The 14,386-nt window shown below is 47.7% G+C and overlaps 2 protein-coding genes across 3 annotated transcripts in view; one reads left to right on the top strand and one right to left on the bottom strand.

Annotated features, from left to right (window-relative positions):
• RFX2 (regulatory factor X2) overlaps positions 1–14,386 on the top strand; it is a 120,236-nt gene that overhangs the window by 26,952 nt on the left and 78,898 nt on the right. The window lies entirely within an intron of this gene.
• Positions 10,855–11,568, bottom strand: LOC112612547 (60S ribosomal protein L32-like). Its single transcript, XM_025367216.1, has 2 exons — positions 11,423–11,568; positions 10,855–11,116 (listed from the first exon to the last, which is right to left on the bottom strand). The coding sequence occupies exons 1-2, from the start codon at positions 11,566–11,568 to the stop codon at positions 10,855–10,857; spliced, it is 408 nt and encodes a 135-aa protein (XP_025223001.1).

Raw genomic sequence — 14,386 nt, 5'->3', positions numbered from 1 at the left:
CGCCTGTGGTCACATATTAGCTGAACGATGCACAGCAAGCTCATTTCGTTTCCATGCCCTTAACTGAGCGAATTCTGCTTTTGAGCCTAATGGAAAGAAAGCTTGGGGCAGGTGGAGAGCCGGTTCTTCAGCACTCACAGACGATTCCCACACCACACTCCCATATCGGGCCTTCTCTGCCGAGAGTCCTCCCTGCCCAAGAGGCCTGGGGTGCCCTGGACACGTGTGCTCATCTATTGTATTTGGAGATCTGGGGCTGGGAAGAGAATGAAAAGCAACCTAATCAGGAATTTAAGAATGGAGAAAATGGGATTAAATTATTCAGACATGTTTTTTTTTGTTTTGTTTTGTTTTTGTTTGTTTTTTTTTTTGAGACGGAGTTTCGCTCTGTCGCCCAGGCTGGAGTGCAGTGGTCAGATCTCAGCTCACTACAAGCTCCGCCTCCCGGGTTCACGCCATTCTCCTGCCTCAGCCTCCCAAGTAGCTGGGACCACAGGCGCTCGCCACCTTGCCCGGCTAGTTTTTTTGTACTTTTTAGTAGAGACGGGGTTTCACCATATTAACCAGGATGGTCTCGATCTCCTGACCTCGTGATCCGCCCGTCTCGGCCTCCCAAAGTGCTGGGATTACAGGCTTGAGCCACCGCGCCCGGCCATTCAGACACGTTTGAGTGCCCACTCGCTAGCAGGCATTTTCCACTGCCTATAATTATGAGTAAGACATGTTCCCCAAAAGGCCATCTAAGATAGGGGTCACAGCCTGGGCAAGATGATGAGACCCCATCTGTACAAAAAAAATTTTTAAATTGCCCAGGCATGGTGGCACATAGCTGTGGTCTCAGCTTCTGGGGAGGCTGAGGCAGGAGAATCACTTGAGCTCTGGGGGTTGAGGCTGCAGTGAGCCATGTTTGCACCACTGCACTCCAGCCTGGGTGACAGAGCAAGAACCAGCCTTGTAATAAATAAATAAATGAATAAAAATTTGAAAAAAAAACAAAAACGGGTCAGCAGACTGTATCTGGCACACTACTGTGGATTTTATTTTTGTTTTTACTTTCCATGAGTTGAGAATATTTTTTTGCATTTTTAAGTGATTGGAAACAAGAAAAAATATTTTGTGACACATGAAAATGATATGAAATTAAATTTCAGTGTCCATAAATTTCAGTGTCCATAAATGTTCAGTTTTATTGGAACAGCACCAGTACTAGGGCTGGGACTAGCATGAGGCAAGTGAGGCCCTCGCCTGAGGTACAAAATTTAAGGCAGTGCCTAAAAAAACCAGTCATCAAGATACACAATGTTTTAATGCAGTATTTTAAAAAATCAAAATAAATGCCAAAAAGTTTCATGATGAAGGCCGGGCACAGTGGCTCACACCTGTAATCCTAGCACTCTAGGAAGCCAAGGTGGGTGGGTCACTTGAGGCCAGGAGTTCAAGACCAGCCAGGACAACAGAGTGAAACCCCGTCTCTACAAAGAATACAAAAATTAGCCAGGTGTAGTGGCACGTGCCTGTACTCCCTGAGTCCGGGGAGGTTGAGGCTGCAGTGAGCCGTGTTTTGAGACCCTGTCTCAAAAAAAAAATAGGAAAAAAATTCCATGACGAACAAAATGTTGAAATTTTACATAAGGCAGGATCAGCACTGCTGCTTTTTTTTCCCCCTTTGCCCCAGTCTCTAGCATGGCTCTGAAAAGCACTGAGTGCGGCGGCCGTGCTCATTCCTCCTACTGTCCAGAGGCAGAGTTGAGTAGTCTCAACAGAGACCTGCAAAGCCGAAGATGTGTATTTTCTGGCCCTTATAGAAAGTTTTCCAGTGGCTAACGCCTGTAATCCCAACACTTTGGGAGGCCAAAGTGGGTGGATCCCATGAGCCCAGGAGTTCAAGACCAGTTTGGGCAACATGGCAAAACCTTATCTCTACAAAAAATACAAAAACTAGCTGAGAGTGTTGGTGCATGCCTGTGGTCCCAGCTACATGGGAGGCTGTGGTGGGAGGATGGCTTGAGCCCAGGAGTTAGAGGATGCAGTGAGCTGTGATCACACCGCTGCACTCCAGCCTCGGTGACAGAGAAAGGCTCTGTCTCAAAGGAAAAAAGAAAACTTTCCAACCCCTGATAGACATCAATTCAGTTGAGAAGGGCTCTCCTCTTACTCTATTAATCCCCAGCAATGACTATAACCAAACTAGATTCAACATCTGGTCCATTTCTTCTGTCTACCTTTTTTTTTCTTTTTTTCTTTCTTTCTTTCTTTCTTTTTTTTTTTTTTTTGAGACAGTCTTACTCTGTTGCCCAGGCTGGAGTGCAATGGAACAATCTCAGTTCACTGCATCCTCTGCCTCCTGGGTTCAAATGATTCTCCTGCCTCAGCCTCCCTAGTCGCTGGGATTACAGGTGTGCACCACCACGCCCAGATAATTTTTGTATTTTTAGTAGAGACAGGGTTTTACCATGTTGGCCAGGCTGGTCTTGAACGCCTGACTTCAGGTGATCCACCCTCCTCGACCTCCCAAAGTGCTGGGATTACAGGCATGAGCCACTACATCCGGCCCTCCATCTACCTTTTTATGTACCTATTTAAAAAAGTGAGTGTACACTCATAAATTATTTAATTTTTGGATAATAGTACATGTAAGCCAATAGCAATTAACACTGAATTAATAAGCATGCTAATGTTTGTGTGCTGTAATGATTTACTGAGAGTATAATTACCTGCATTAAAAATGTATAGAAGCCATCATTTACTTTCATGTTAACTAAATGCTTAATTAGTTAACCCTTCATGCTATGGGCTTACTGTTACTTGGTTTGTTTATAAAATGATATGATTCCTTCCCGGGTTCCACAGACAGGTCTTGGAAGCATAATTAATTATTATTATTATTTGTTTAAAATAGAGACAGGGTCTCGCTTTTTGGCCTGTTTGACCTCAATCAATCCTCCCACCTCGGCCTCCCAAAGTGCTAGGATTACAGGTGTGAGCCACCATACCCGGCCAGGAAGCAGAATTATTATGAACTTTTAAAAAGTAGTAAATGCCTTTGTCCTAGTTTTCCTGCATTCACTCTTTCTCTCTATAATCTAAGAAGAATGCTCTTTTAAAAGATGTAAGTCAGATTATATTGTGCCTATGGGTTGAGCCACCTGGGGCTTCCCTCAGCAATTGGAATTTTTTTTTTTTTTTTTTTTTTTTTTTTTGAGATGGAGTCTCGCTCTGTTGCCCAGGCTGGCGTGCAATGGCATGATCTTGACTCACTGCAACCTCCACCTCCCAGGTTCAAGTGATTCTCCTGCCTCAGCCTCCCAAGTAGCGGGGACTACAGGTGTGCACCACCACACCCAGCTAAGTTTTGTATTTTTAGTAGAGATGGGGTTTCACCAGGTTGGCCAGGCTGGTCTCAAACTCCTGACTTCATGATCCACCCACCTCAGCCTCCCAAAGTGCTGGGATTACAGGTGTGAGACACTGAGCCCGGCCGGCAATTGGAATTTTAAAACTCTAGACATCTGACCTTGTTCAGGGCCTCTGCTGCTGCAGGACAATTGCACAGCCATTCCTGTTGTCCAGGCTGCTCCCTCCCACATCCTCCTAAGGCTGGCCCCTTCTCTGCAGCTGTCAAGTCCCAGCTCAGTGCCATCCTTAGTGCCACCCCTAACTGGCTACCAAGAGGGGAACCCTCTCCACCACCACCCCCGGCTCTGTCCCTCTGCAATCCCCTTGTACCACAGCCTGGATCTCTACTGAACAAACTTGTGTATCTGCAACCTTGTGTATTCTTGCCTGACAAGGATACCAGCACCCTGAGAGCAGCACTTTCATCTGACCCGTTCACCTTAGAATCCTCAGGCTGGGTGTGGTGGCTCACATTTTAATCCCAGCATTTTGGGAGGCCAAAGTGGGAGGATTGCTTGAAACTGAAAGTTCGAAACCAGCCTGGGCAACAAAGCAAGACCTCACCTTCTCTCTCTCTCTCTCTCTCTCTCTCTGTCTCTCTCTCTCTCTCTCTCTCTCTCTCACACACACACACACACTAGCCAGGCATGTGCCTGTGGTCCCAGCTACTCAGGAGGCTGAGGCGGGAGGATTGCTTTAGCCCTGGAGTTAGAGGCTGCAGTCAGTTGTGATCATACCACTGCACTCTCCAGCCTGGGCAAACAGAGCAAGACCCATCCCTAAAAAAACAGAATCCTCAGAGCCTAGAATGGGGCCAGGCACTCAGTAGATGCACCTTTTTTTCTTTTTTTTATTATTTATTTATATTTTAAATCTACACACAGTCATGTTTGCCTTTTTGGGTTTGCTGTTCTATGGTTTTTCACACTTGCATAGATTCCTTTTTTTTTTTTTTTTTTTTTTTTTTTTTAGATAGGATCTTGCTTTGTCGCCAGGCTGGAGTGCAACGGCGCGATCTCAGCTCACAGCTCCCTGGTTCAAGCGATTTTTCTGTCTCAGCCTCCCAAGTAGCTGGGATTACAGGCACGTGCCACCATGCCCAGCTAATTTTTGTATTTTTAGCAGAGATGGGGTTTCACCATGTTGGCCAGGATGGTCTTGATCTCCTGACCTCGTGATCCACCCACCTCAGCCTCCCAAAGTGCAGAGATTACAGGCATGAGCCACCACACCTGGCCCGTTTGCATAGATTCTTATAACCTCCACCTCAAACAGAATGGAGAGCAAGTCCAACCTCTCTCTGTAGTCAGACCCTGGCCCCACCCTTAGCCTCTGGCCACCATCTGCTGTCCCTTTCTATAGCTCTGCCTTTTCCAGAATGTCATATAAATGGAAACATACATTGTGTAGCTTTTGAGACTGGCTGCTTTCACTTGGCATAAATGCCTCTGGGATTCATCGCTGTCATTGTGTGTGTCAGTCGTTTGTTCCTTTTATTGCTGGAGCACAGTCCATGTGTGATCCTATCACAGTTTGTTTGGTACATTTTCTCTTCATGACGGATGTTGAATTAACATGAAAGCCTCTGGTTGTAAGAGCGACGGCATACTCTAGACCAAGTCCACTAAATCGTAGTGATATTCCCTGCACAAACAGCCATTCTGTTTGGTAATTTACAGGGTACAGTTTGGTAATTTACAGGAACCGGCATGTCTTAGAATGTTTACCAACGATTTACAACTTTTAAAATGATATGCAAGTAATGGCCGGGCGCAGTGGCTCATGCCTATAATCCCAGCACTTTGGGAGGCCGAGGCAGGTGGCTCACTTGAGGTCAGGAGTTTGAGACCGGCCTGGCGGTGAAACCCCCTCTCTACTAAAAATACAAAAATTAGCTGGGCGTGGTGGCGTGCGCCTGTAATCCCAGCTACTTGGGAGGCTGAGGCACTAGAATAGCTTCAACCCAGGAGGTGGAGGTTGCAGTGAGCTGAGATTGTGCCACTGCACCCCAGCCTGGGAGACAGAGCAAGATTCCATCTCAAAAAAATAAAAATAAAAATAAAATGATATGCAAGTAATACAAGTAACATTCTGCTGGGAAGGGCCACCATCTATGGCAGGAGATTCAGAAATAAAGTTTCTCTTTTCATCTTTCCGTCTGTCCCACCTCCCATGAGGTGAGCACTGTTAATCATATAACTTGTGTCCTTCTAGATCTTTTTAAGGTCTCTTTACCTATTTTATAGTATATATAGCTGGGGTTTTTTTCAACATAAATTTATTCTGCAAATATTTGAGAGCCTGCTGTGTGCCAGGCACTGCAGATGTTGGCTTTCTTTCTTGGAGAAGGTACCTCTTCTTTTTAATGGCAGCATAGTTTTAGAGCTAGGATGTACCCTAAGGTACTTAATGATTTTTCTATTGATGAACATTTGTTTCTAATTTTTTATGACTTCAACTAATGCCATTGGGGACAGGTTGTCAATATACCTTTTCTTTTTTGTTTTTGTTTTTCTTTTTTTTTTTTTACAGCTGTGCTGAGATCTATTTTGCGTACCATAAAGTTCACCCATTTGAAGTGTATGGTTCAGTGGGTCTTAGTATACTGTATTCACAGAACATTTTCATCACTCCAAAAAGAAGAAGAAACCCTGAATCTGCCATGAACAGTCACTTGCCATTCCTCCCCCCAGCTCTTGGCAACTGTGAATCCACTTTCTGCGTCTGTGGATTTGCCTGTTTTGAACATTTCATATAAACAGAATCACACACGATGTGGCCTTTTGTGACGGGCTTCTTCCACATAACATAATGTTTTCAGGGTCCGTTGTCCATCCATTTACAGCATGTGCCAGTGCCTCGTTCCTTTTTTTTTTTTTTTTTTTTTGAGACGGAATTTTGCTCTTTTTGCCCAGGCTGGAGTGCAATGGCACGATTTTGGCTCACTGCAACCTCCGCCTCCCGGGTTCAAATAATTCTCCTACCTCAGCCTCCCAAGTAGCTGGGATTACAGGCATGCACCACCACACCTAGCTAATTTTGTATTTTTAGTAGAGATAGGGTTTCTCCATGTTGGTCAGGCTGGTCTCAAACTCCTGACCCCAGGTGATCTGCCCGCCTCAGGCTCCCAAAGTGCTGGGATTACAGGTGTGAGCCACCGTACCTGGCTGCCTTCGTTTATCCATCCATCAGTTGGCAGACAGTTGGGCTGTTGCTACTTTGGCGCTATTAGGACAATGCTGCCGTGAACATCGGTATCCAAGCATTTGTGTGGCCATGCACCGTTTAGCACATGTGTATTTCTGCAGGATGAATTTTGAGGAGGCGAAAAAGACACCACTTATAACTAGCTCTTTGTCTCTGACTATGTAGGTTTGAACATCTCCTAAGTCTTGAGAAATGCTTGGAGGCCATTTCCTGCAGAGGCACACCCCCTTCTTGGGCGGGCTGGGGGAGGCAGTGGCAGAGCCCCGCCCACCTGCCCCAGCCACCAGTGCTCCAGGGTTTTGCATTCAGCCCCTGGCAAACACTCATGGCTAACCCTACAGGTGCCCTTGCCTGTCTTTGACCCAGCACTGGCGAAGGAATTGGCAAAGCCTCCAGGTTAATGATGCAAACCCCAGAAATGTGCGGCATAGATGAGAAAGCAAACAGCCTCTCCTTTTGGAGAACTAAAAGAATTTAAAGACGCTCGCTGGCTTACTCCCTCTCACCAGGAAGGATGTCACTAAACACAGTCCGCATCAATCACTATTTTTGTTAAGCGATTTATGAGTTGCTCAGCTAAGAATAAGGTTGCACGTGGTAGGAGGAGTTCTGTGTGCACCGAGGCCTCATGGAAGGACCGGATTTCTAGGGAGGAAAAGGGAAAAGAGAGTTGATGTTAAAATATCATTTCTATAACAGTAATTCAGCAATGTTCGTCTAGAAGGAGAGCTGCCACATTTGGCAAGATGCTGGGAGAGAAACAAGTATTAAGTACTTGGTTAAAATGACAAACCCCACAAATATGCCCTGGAATGAATATAGCTCCATAGCAGGAGGCACTCCCTAAAGGGTTTAGCAGCATCACAAATAGCAAAGAGCATAACTGCTTTTAGAGTTTCAGATATTTAAATCTGCAAAAAATCAGTAGATGATGTCGGTTACGTTGTAACAGCGTGAATTACAACAATGACGCTAATGAATATTTGTGGGCATTTTCCGTGTGCTGGGCTGGCCATTAAACTCCACACTTTGTAGGACTCATCTCATTTAGCACAACCACCCAACACAGATAGAAGTGTTTTCTCCATTTATAGACAAAGAAATGGAAGTGCGAAAAGATTTAAGTCCCTGACTGAGGTCACCCAGCTAGAAACTGGAGGACCCAGGATCTGGACCTAGGCACCCCTGCTAGCCACCTGTTTTAGAGCTAGGATGCACTGTAAGGTAGCTAATGGTTTTCCTATTGATGAATATTTGTTTATTATTTATTTATTTATTTTGAGACAGAGTCTCGCTCTGTCACCCAGGCTAGAGTACAGTGGCGCAGTCTTGGCTCACTGCAACCTCCGCCTCCTGGGTTCAGGCGATTCTTCTGCCTCAGCCTCCCGAGTAGTTGGGATTACAGGCACACACCACCACACACAGCTAATTTTTGTATATTTTTTAGTTGAGACGGGGTTTCACCATGTTGGCCAGGCTGCTCTCAAACTGCTGACCTCAAGTGATCTGCCCGCCTCAGCCGCCCAAAATGTGCTGGGATTACAGGTATGAGCCACCGCCCTCCACCTCGTTTCTAATTTTTTATGAACACTGAGCTCCGAAAGCCAAGCAAAGGGGTGACGCTGTGTATTTCAGAACTCAGTATTCCCTCTGCTTTCTTCCTCTCCTCAGTCCCCAATGCCAGATCCTCCAACTGTTCATGACCTTTGAACTTGAGAAGGACCTCTTTTCTGCTTTATCTACAGCTGCTTTCCTGGTGATCTCACCAAGGTACAAGAGTTGAAATGCATCCTAGAACCTCCAGTGTCCTAATGTCTGTAGCCTGGCTGACTCCCCTGAATCCCGGACTTGTGTACCTAGCTGCCTAGGTGGCAGCTGCATGTGGGTGTCATCTGATGGGCATCTGAGGCTTCTGTCACTCAAAACTGGGTGCCTGATTCGACCTCAAGCTTGTCTCTCCCCAGCCTCAGCACAGGGCAGCTCCATTCTCTAGGTGCTCAGGCCAACCACAAGCCTTAAGTCAACCTTGACTCCTCTCTTTCTTTCACCCTCTATGTCAAACCCGTCAGCAGACGTGGCTGGCTCTGTCTTCAGGTGTCTCCCAAATGAGACCATTCCTATCACCTAAGTCTTTGTCACCTCTGGCCTGGTTGTCCAGCCCTGACCTTTGCTTCCATTGACCATTGATGCTTCCAAAATATCTGTCAGACCCTGTCCCTGTGCCCTAAACCTTCCAGTAGCTTCCCAGCACACTCAGAGCAAAAGCCAAAGACCCCACTGTGGCCTCCTTGTGTCTCTTAAGGCCTCCTCCTCCTCCTCCTCCTCCTCCTCCTCCTCCTCCTCCTCCTCCTTCTCTTTCTCCTTCTCCTTCTCCTTCTCCTCCTCCTCCTCCTCCTCCTCCTTCTCTTCCTCCTTCTCCTCCTCCTCCTTCTCTTCCTCCTTCTCCTCCTCCTCCTCCTCCTCTTCCTCCTTCTCTTCCTCCTTCTCCTCCTCCTCCTCCTTCTCTTCCTCCTTCTCCTCCTCCTCCTCCTCCTGTCTTAGTCTGTTCAGGCTGTTTCAGCAAAAGGCCATAGACTGGGTGGCCGTAAACAATAGACACGCATCTCTTAGCCCTGGAGGTGGGAAGTCTGAGAAGAGGGTGCCAGCAGGGTCGGGTTCTGGTGAGGGCTCCCCTCTGGGATGCAGATGGCCGTCTTCTTGCTGTGTCCTCACATGGTGGGAAGCCAGAGAGAGCTCTCTGGGGTCCCTTCCATAAGGGAGGGCATGATCCCACCCTCACGACCTAATCACCTCCCAAAGGCCCCACCTCCTAAAGCCACTGCCTTGGGGTGAGGAGTTCAGCATAGGGATTTAAGGGTATATATAACATTCAGCCCCCAGCATTCCCCCGGCTCCTCTGGTGACCTTCTCACATGACCCCACGTATCCCACGTGCCTCGGCCTTGCCGAGCACCCCTCCTGGCAGAGCCTTCTCAGCAGCAACACTTTCCTCACCTCACTCTGCCTCTCCTGCCGCTGCCCCAGGTCACCTCGCTGCCCCGGCCCATGCCGCACTCCACTTGTGCATTTGAGTGTATTTTTCTTCAGAGCATTTGTCACCTTCTGCTGTTCTGTGTCCATGGTGTCGTCTGTCTCTCCCAGAGGAGTCAGCCCCACGTGGTCAGGGACTCGATCTATTTCATTCCCTGCTGTGTTCTCAGCACTTGGAGCCGGCACATGGTAGATGCTCAGACTGTGTTTGTTGAATGAATGAATGATGGCTGAGTGCCCAGGCTCTGAGCAAGTGTGGTACAGGCACCCTTCAAACCCCAGCCCCTGCACCCAGGGAACCTTGTGGGGTGAGGAGATGCACGGGCACAGGCCGGATGCTAAGAGGAAGGTAGAAAGGTTCCAGCCCACCTTCTCTTCTCGTTGACTTGAGGTTAGGAAGGGGCTAGTTTGGAATGAGAGAAAGAGCTTTCTCCACACTGTGGCATCTGTCCCCTGCCTGAGGTTCCACCTGAACTCCTGCCACAAGCTCCAGATCTGTTCCTATGCCGCACCCCCACCCCTGCTACGAAACCCCAGCTCTCTGTTTGCCCACCTGGTCTGCCGCTTTGGGCAGAGCTGCCCTTCATTCACTTTCCATCTTCCTGAGGGCTGCCCTTCATTCATTCACTCTCCGTCTTCCTGAGGGCTGACCTTGGCTGGTGTCGGTCATTAGTGATGGGGCCCAGAACCTCAGCCGGGACAGAACGAGTTCCTGCTCCCCAGGGCCGGCCTGTCTGGGGGCTGCTGAGAAGTCGCCCTGTGGTCGTTCACAGTCATTCCTGTGTGAGGACGAGACACACACTTTCCACTTGCTGGAGAGGAGGGTCTGGACGGCTTTTTATTGGTGCATTCACCATCTCAGATACTTCTGATCAGTATGAGCCGGGTAAACAGCCAGTTCAGATGGCTCAGACTCCCGGAAGAGGAGCGTTTAGCCCAAATTACTGGTATTAGCCATCCGCATTCAAGCTCATCTTAACCATGAAATTTGCATGGTAAAAAAGAGAATTCGACTAACACAGAAATGCAACTGCGTCTTCATCGTTCCACTCTGTAAGCTTCAGAGGGCTTTCATGCATTCAGCCTTCCTTCTTTTGATCTTTGAATTGTTTTGAAATTCCATTTGGATGGAAATATTTCCAATATTTATCTTTTTTGTTTTTATATATTTTTTGCAGTTTTTATGGTTTTATTTAAACATAAAACATGCACATGAGCTATCTACTCATTTTCTTCACTGTGCAGCCTGGCGTTGGGGTGGGTGACTCTGATGGCCAGCTGGGCGGCCCTTTCCACGATGGCTTTGCGCTCCTTGGAGGAAGCACTGTGAGCGATCTCAGCACGGGGAGGTTTGTTGCACATCAGCAGCACTTCCAGCTCCTTGACGCTGGGGACCAGGAACTTCCGGAAGCCACAGGGCAGCATGTGCTTTGTTTTTTTGTTGCTCCCATAACCAATGTTGGGCATCAAGATCTGGCCCTTGCAGGCACGGTGGCTCACGCCTGCAATTCCAGCACTTTGGGAGGCTGAGGAGGGTGGATCCCCTGAGGTCAGGAGTTTGAGATCAACCTAGCCAACATGGTGAAACCCTGTCTTTAATAAAAATACAAAAACTAGCCAGGCGTGGTGGTGGGTGCCTGTAATCCCAGCTACTCTGGAGGCTGAGGCAGGAGAATTGCTTCAACCTGGAAGGCGGAGGTTGCAGTGAGCTGAGATCGCACCATTGCACTGCAGCCTGCGCAACAGAGTGAGACTCCGTCTCAAGAAAAAAAAAAAAATCTGGCTCTTGAACCTTCTGCGAACCCTGTTGTCAATTCCTCTGGGTTTCCTCCAGTTACACTTAATTTTGACATATTGTTCTGACTGGTGCCGGATGAACTGCTTGGTCCTCTTTTTGACGACCTTGGGCTTCATGAGGAGTCTGAAGGCGGCCATGATGCTGAGGAGGAGATGGCTGCCACCTCCGTAGGCAGCACCAAAGAGAGAGGGGCCTTTTTTTCTTTTTTATGTCCTCGGAAGGAAGACTTCGTGTTTCTTTTTTAAGAGCCAGGATCTCTCTCCGTCGCCCAGGCTGGAGTGCAGTGATGCAATCATTGCTCACTGCATCCTCCACCTCCTGGGCTCAAGCAATCCTCCTGCCTCAGCCTCCTGAGTAGCTGGGACTGCAGGCACACCCACCTTACCCAGATAATTTTTAATTTTGTTTTTCTAGAGACAAGGTCTCGCTTTGTTACCCAGACTGGTCTCAAACTCCTGGTCTCAAGCAATTCACCCACCTCAGCCTCTCAGAGCGCTGGGATTACAGACATGAGCCACTGCACCTGGCCCAAATATTTATCTTTTAAAATGTATGCAGAAGTGAAACATGCTTTCCAAGAGCAGCAATGGGCAGGGTCACCCAGCGCCCAGGTGGATACGTGGGCTGCCAAGGCTTCCAGAAGCCAGGACAAATGGAAAGAATATTGGAACATGGAAAGGTCTGAAAGGTGGCAATTTGTCCAAGTCTCCATTTGAATCAGAAGAGAAGCAGTGGGTCAGGAAGGGGGTGATTTGAGTTCTGTTTCATCAGACTCATCTCTGTTTCTCTTTCCATCTCTCGGGCGGAGTTAGAACATTTTATTCCATTTTTTTTCCAAAATTATCTTTTGCTCTGCTTTGGGAACTGACTTAATACGGAGCTGGGAATGGAGACACCAAAAACAGAACTAGACAAAGCTGAGGGTTTGTTCTTGCCCCTCCTGGACAGTGTGAGTTGCTCGCTGCTTTCAGGCCCTGTCTGAAGTCGTCCCCAACCCCACACCGGGAGAAAATGTTTCCTGAGGAAAACGAAAACCCCTCTCAAAACTTGATGGAACAGAAAAGCCGTTTAAAATAGTTTACAGGTTTTAAGGTGCCTTTTTACATGTTAAAAATAACATTTCCCCTCAAGCTTTTGAATTAAATTGCCTTTCTAAAACAGAATTGATTTTAGTGTATCTTCTTAGAATTAATTGGAGCTAATTAGTTTAAAAACCTGAAATACCTCCAACATTTCCCTCTTTGGGTTTAATTCTAACAATGAGTTTAACAAGACCCTTTTGCTCCGTCTTCTCAGTGCACACTGAGGTTTTGCTTTGGGGTTGAAACTTTCTTGGGGACAGAAATAGAATGTCCTTTTGTCGTTCTCATTGGGTTGGACGGTGACGTTTGAGACCAGCAAAGAGATGACAGATGGAACAAATATTTCTAATTTTGTCTTTCTTTGCTTCATTTTCATGTCTTCAGAGACCCGTGGGTCTTGCTGAGGGGATCTCTGACTTGGCTTCATTTTCTGTCCCAGGCCGTTTGAGATGTGTCTGTGCCTCAAAGACAGACTTAAAAGTACCGACAGGTTCTTTCCCTCCCAAAGACAGGCGAGACCTCCTCCCGCCAGGCTGAGTCCATTCCTTGTGTGGGGCCAGGGAGCTCTGCTTCCCAAACTCTCACAGCAAGATTCCTGGCCTCGCGCATTTGTCTTGCATTAAATTTTCTTGCAATCTTGCTTAATTCGAGCATGACTTAGCAAGAAATGCATTTTTAATATGTGACTCTAACACTTTCTTATTTAGGATGCGTGTTTGTACGTTGACATAGCAAGAAAAATAGGTATATTAAAACGCACTTCTAATAATACTCAAGTGTGGAAAGATTAGCCATTTGGCAAATTTGAAAAGAGGTATGGAGTAACCATAAGGAAAACAGTGAGGGCCAGGCACGGGGGCTCAAGCCTGTAGTCCAGCACTTTGGGAGGCTGAGGTGGGAAGACTGCTTGAGGCCAAGAGTTCAGGACCAGCCTGGTCAACATAGTGGGACCTTGCCCATACAATTTTTGTTGTTGTTGTTTTAAGTAGCCAAGCGTGGTGGTGGGCACCTGTAGTCCTAGCTACCTGGGAGGTTAAGGCAGGAGGATCACTGGGCTGAGGGCCCAGGAGTTTGAGGCTGCAGTGAGCTATGATCCAACCACTATACTCCAGCCTGGGTGACAGAGCAAGACCCTGTCTCTAGAAAAGAAAAAGAAAGCAGTGAAAAAGGCAAATCAGGTGCATAAACCTGAGGAGTGGGGCTTCTGTCAGGCGTTGAGGTGGGACCATAGGCTGGGGGCAGGTATTGGTTCCATGGAGACCAGATGAGCCTGTGAACCCAGGGTCTGCTGGAGGCTCTGATGTGAGGTCTGTGGACCTAAGTCATCATACTTGAAGCCCTATCCTGTGGCTTCAAGCCCTTCCACCTTGCTGAGACTGGAGGTCCCCAGCAGCCAGCTATTGAGGCTGACCAGGAGTAAACACAGGGATTCCATGGGTGAAGAATGGGATTGGGGACCAGGAAGGACTCCCCCCGAAAGGACTATGACTTGGTGTCCATCTTCCAGGGTGCACACTCTGTTTTCTCTCCTGTACTGGTGGATGCACATCCATGCACCTAGCCCTGGCCAAGCCCTCCTGTGTTCTGCAGGATATCCCATTCCATCCCATCCACATCCCATCCCATCCCATCCACATCCCATCCCATCCCATCCCACTCCATCCACATCACATTGGATCCCATCCACATCTCATCCCACCCCATCCACATCCCATCCCACCCCATCTACATCCCATCCCATCCACATCCCATTCCATCCCATCTACATCCCATCCCATCCACATCCCATTCCATCCCATCTACATCCCATCCCACCCCATCCACATCCCATCCCATCCACATCTCATTCCACCCCATCCACATACCATTCCAT

Source organism: Theropithecus gelada, chromosome 19, assembly GCF_003255815.1.
Source record: "Theropithecus gelada isolate Dixy chromosome 19, Tgel_1.0, whole genome shotgun sequence".
Lineage (NCBI taxonomy): Eukaryota > Metazoa > Chordata > Mammalia > Primates > Cercopithecidae > Theropithecus > Theropithecus gelada.
The sequence above is the reverse complement of the archived record's forward strand: the minus strand, read 5'-3'. Positions and strand labels throughout refer to the sequence as shown.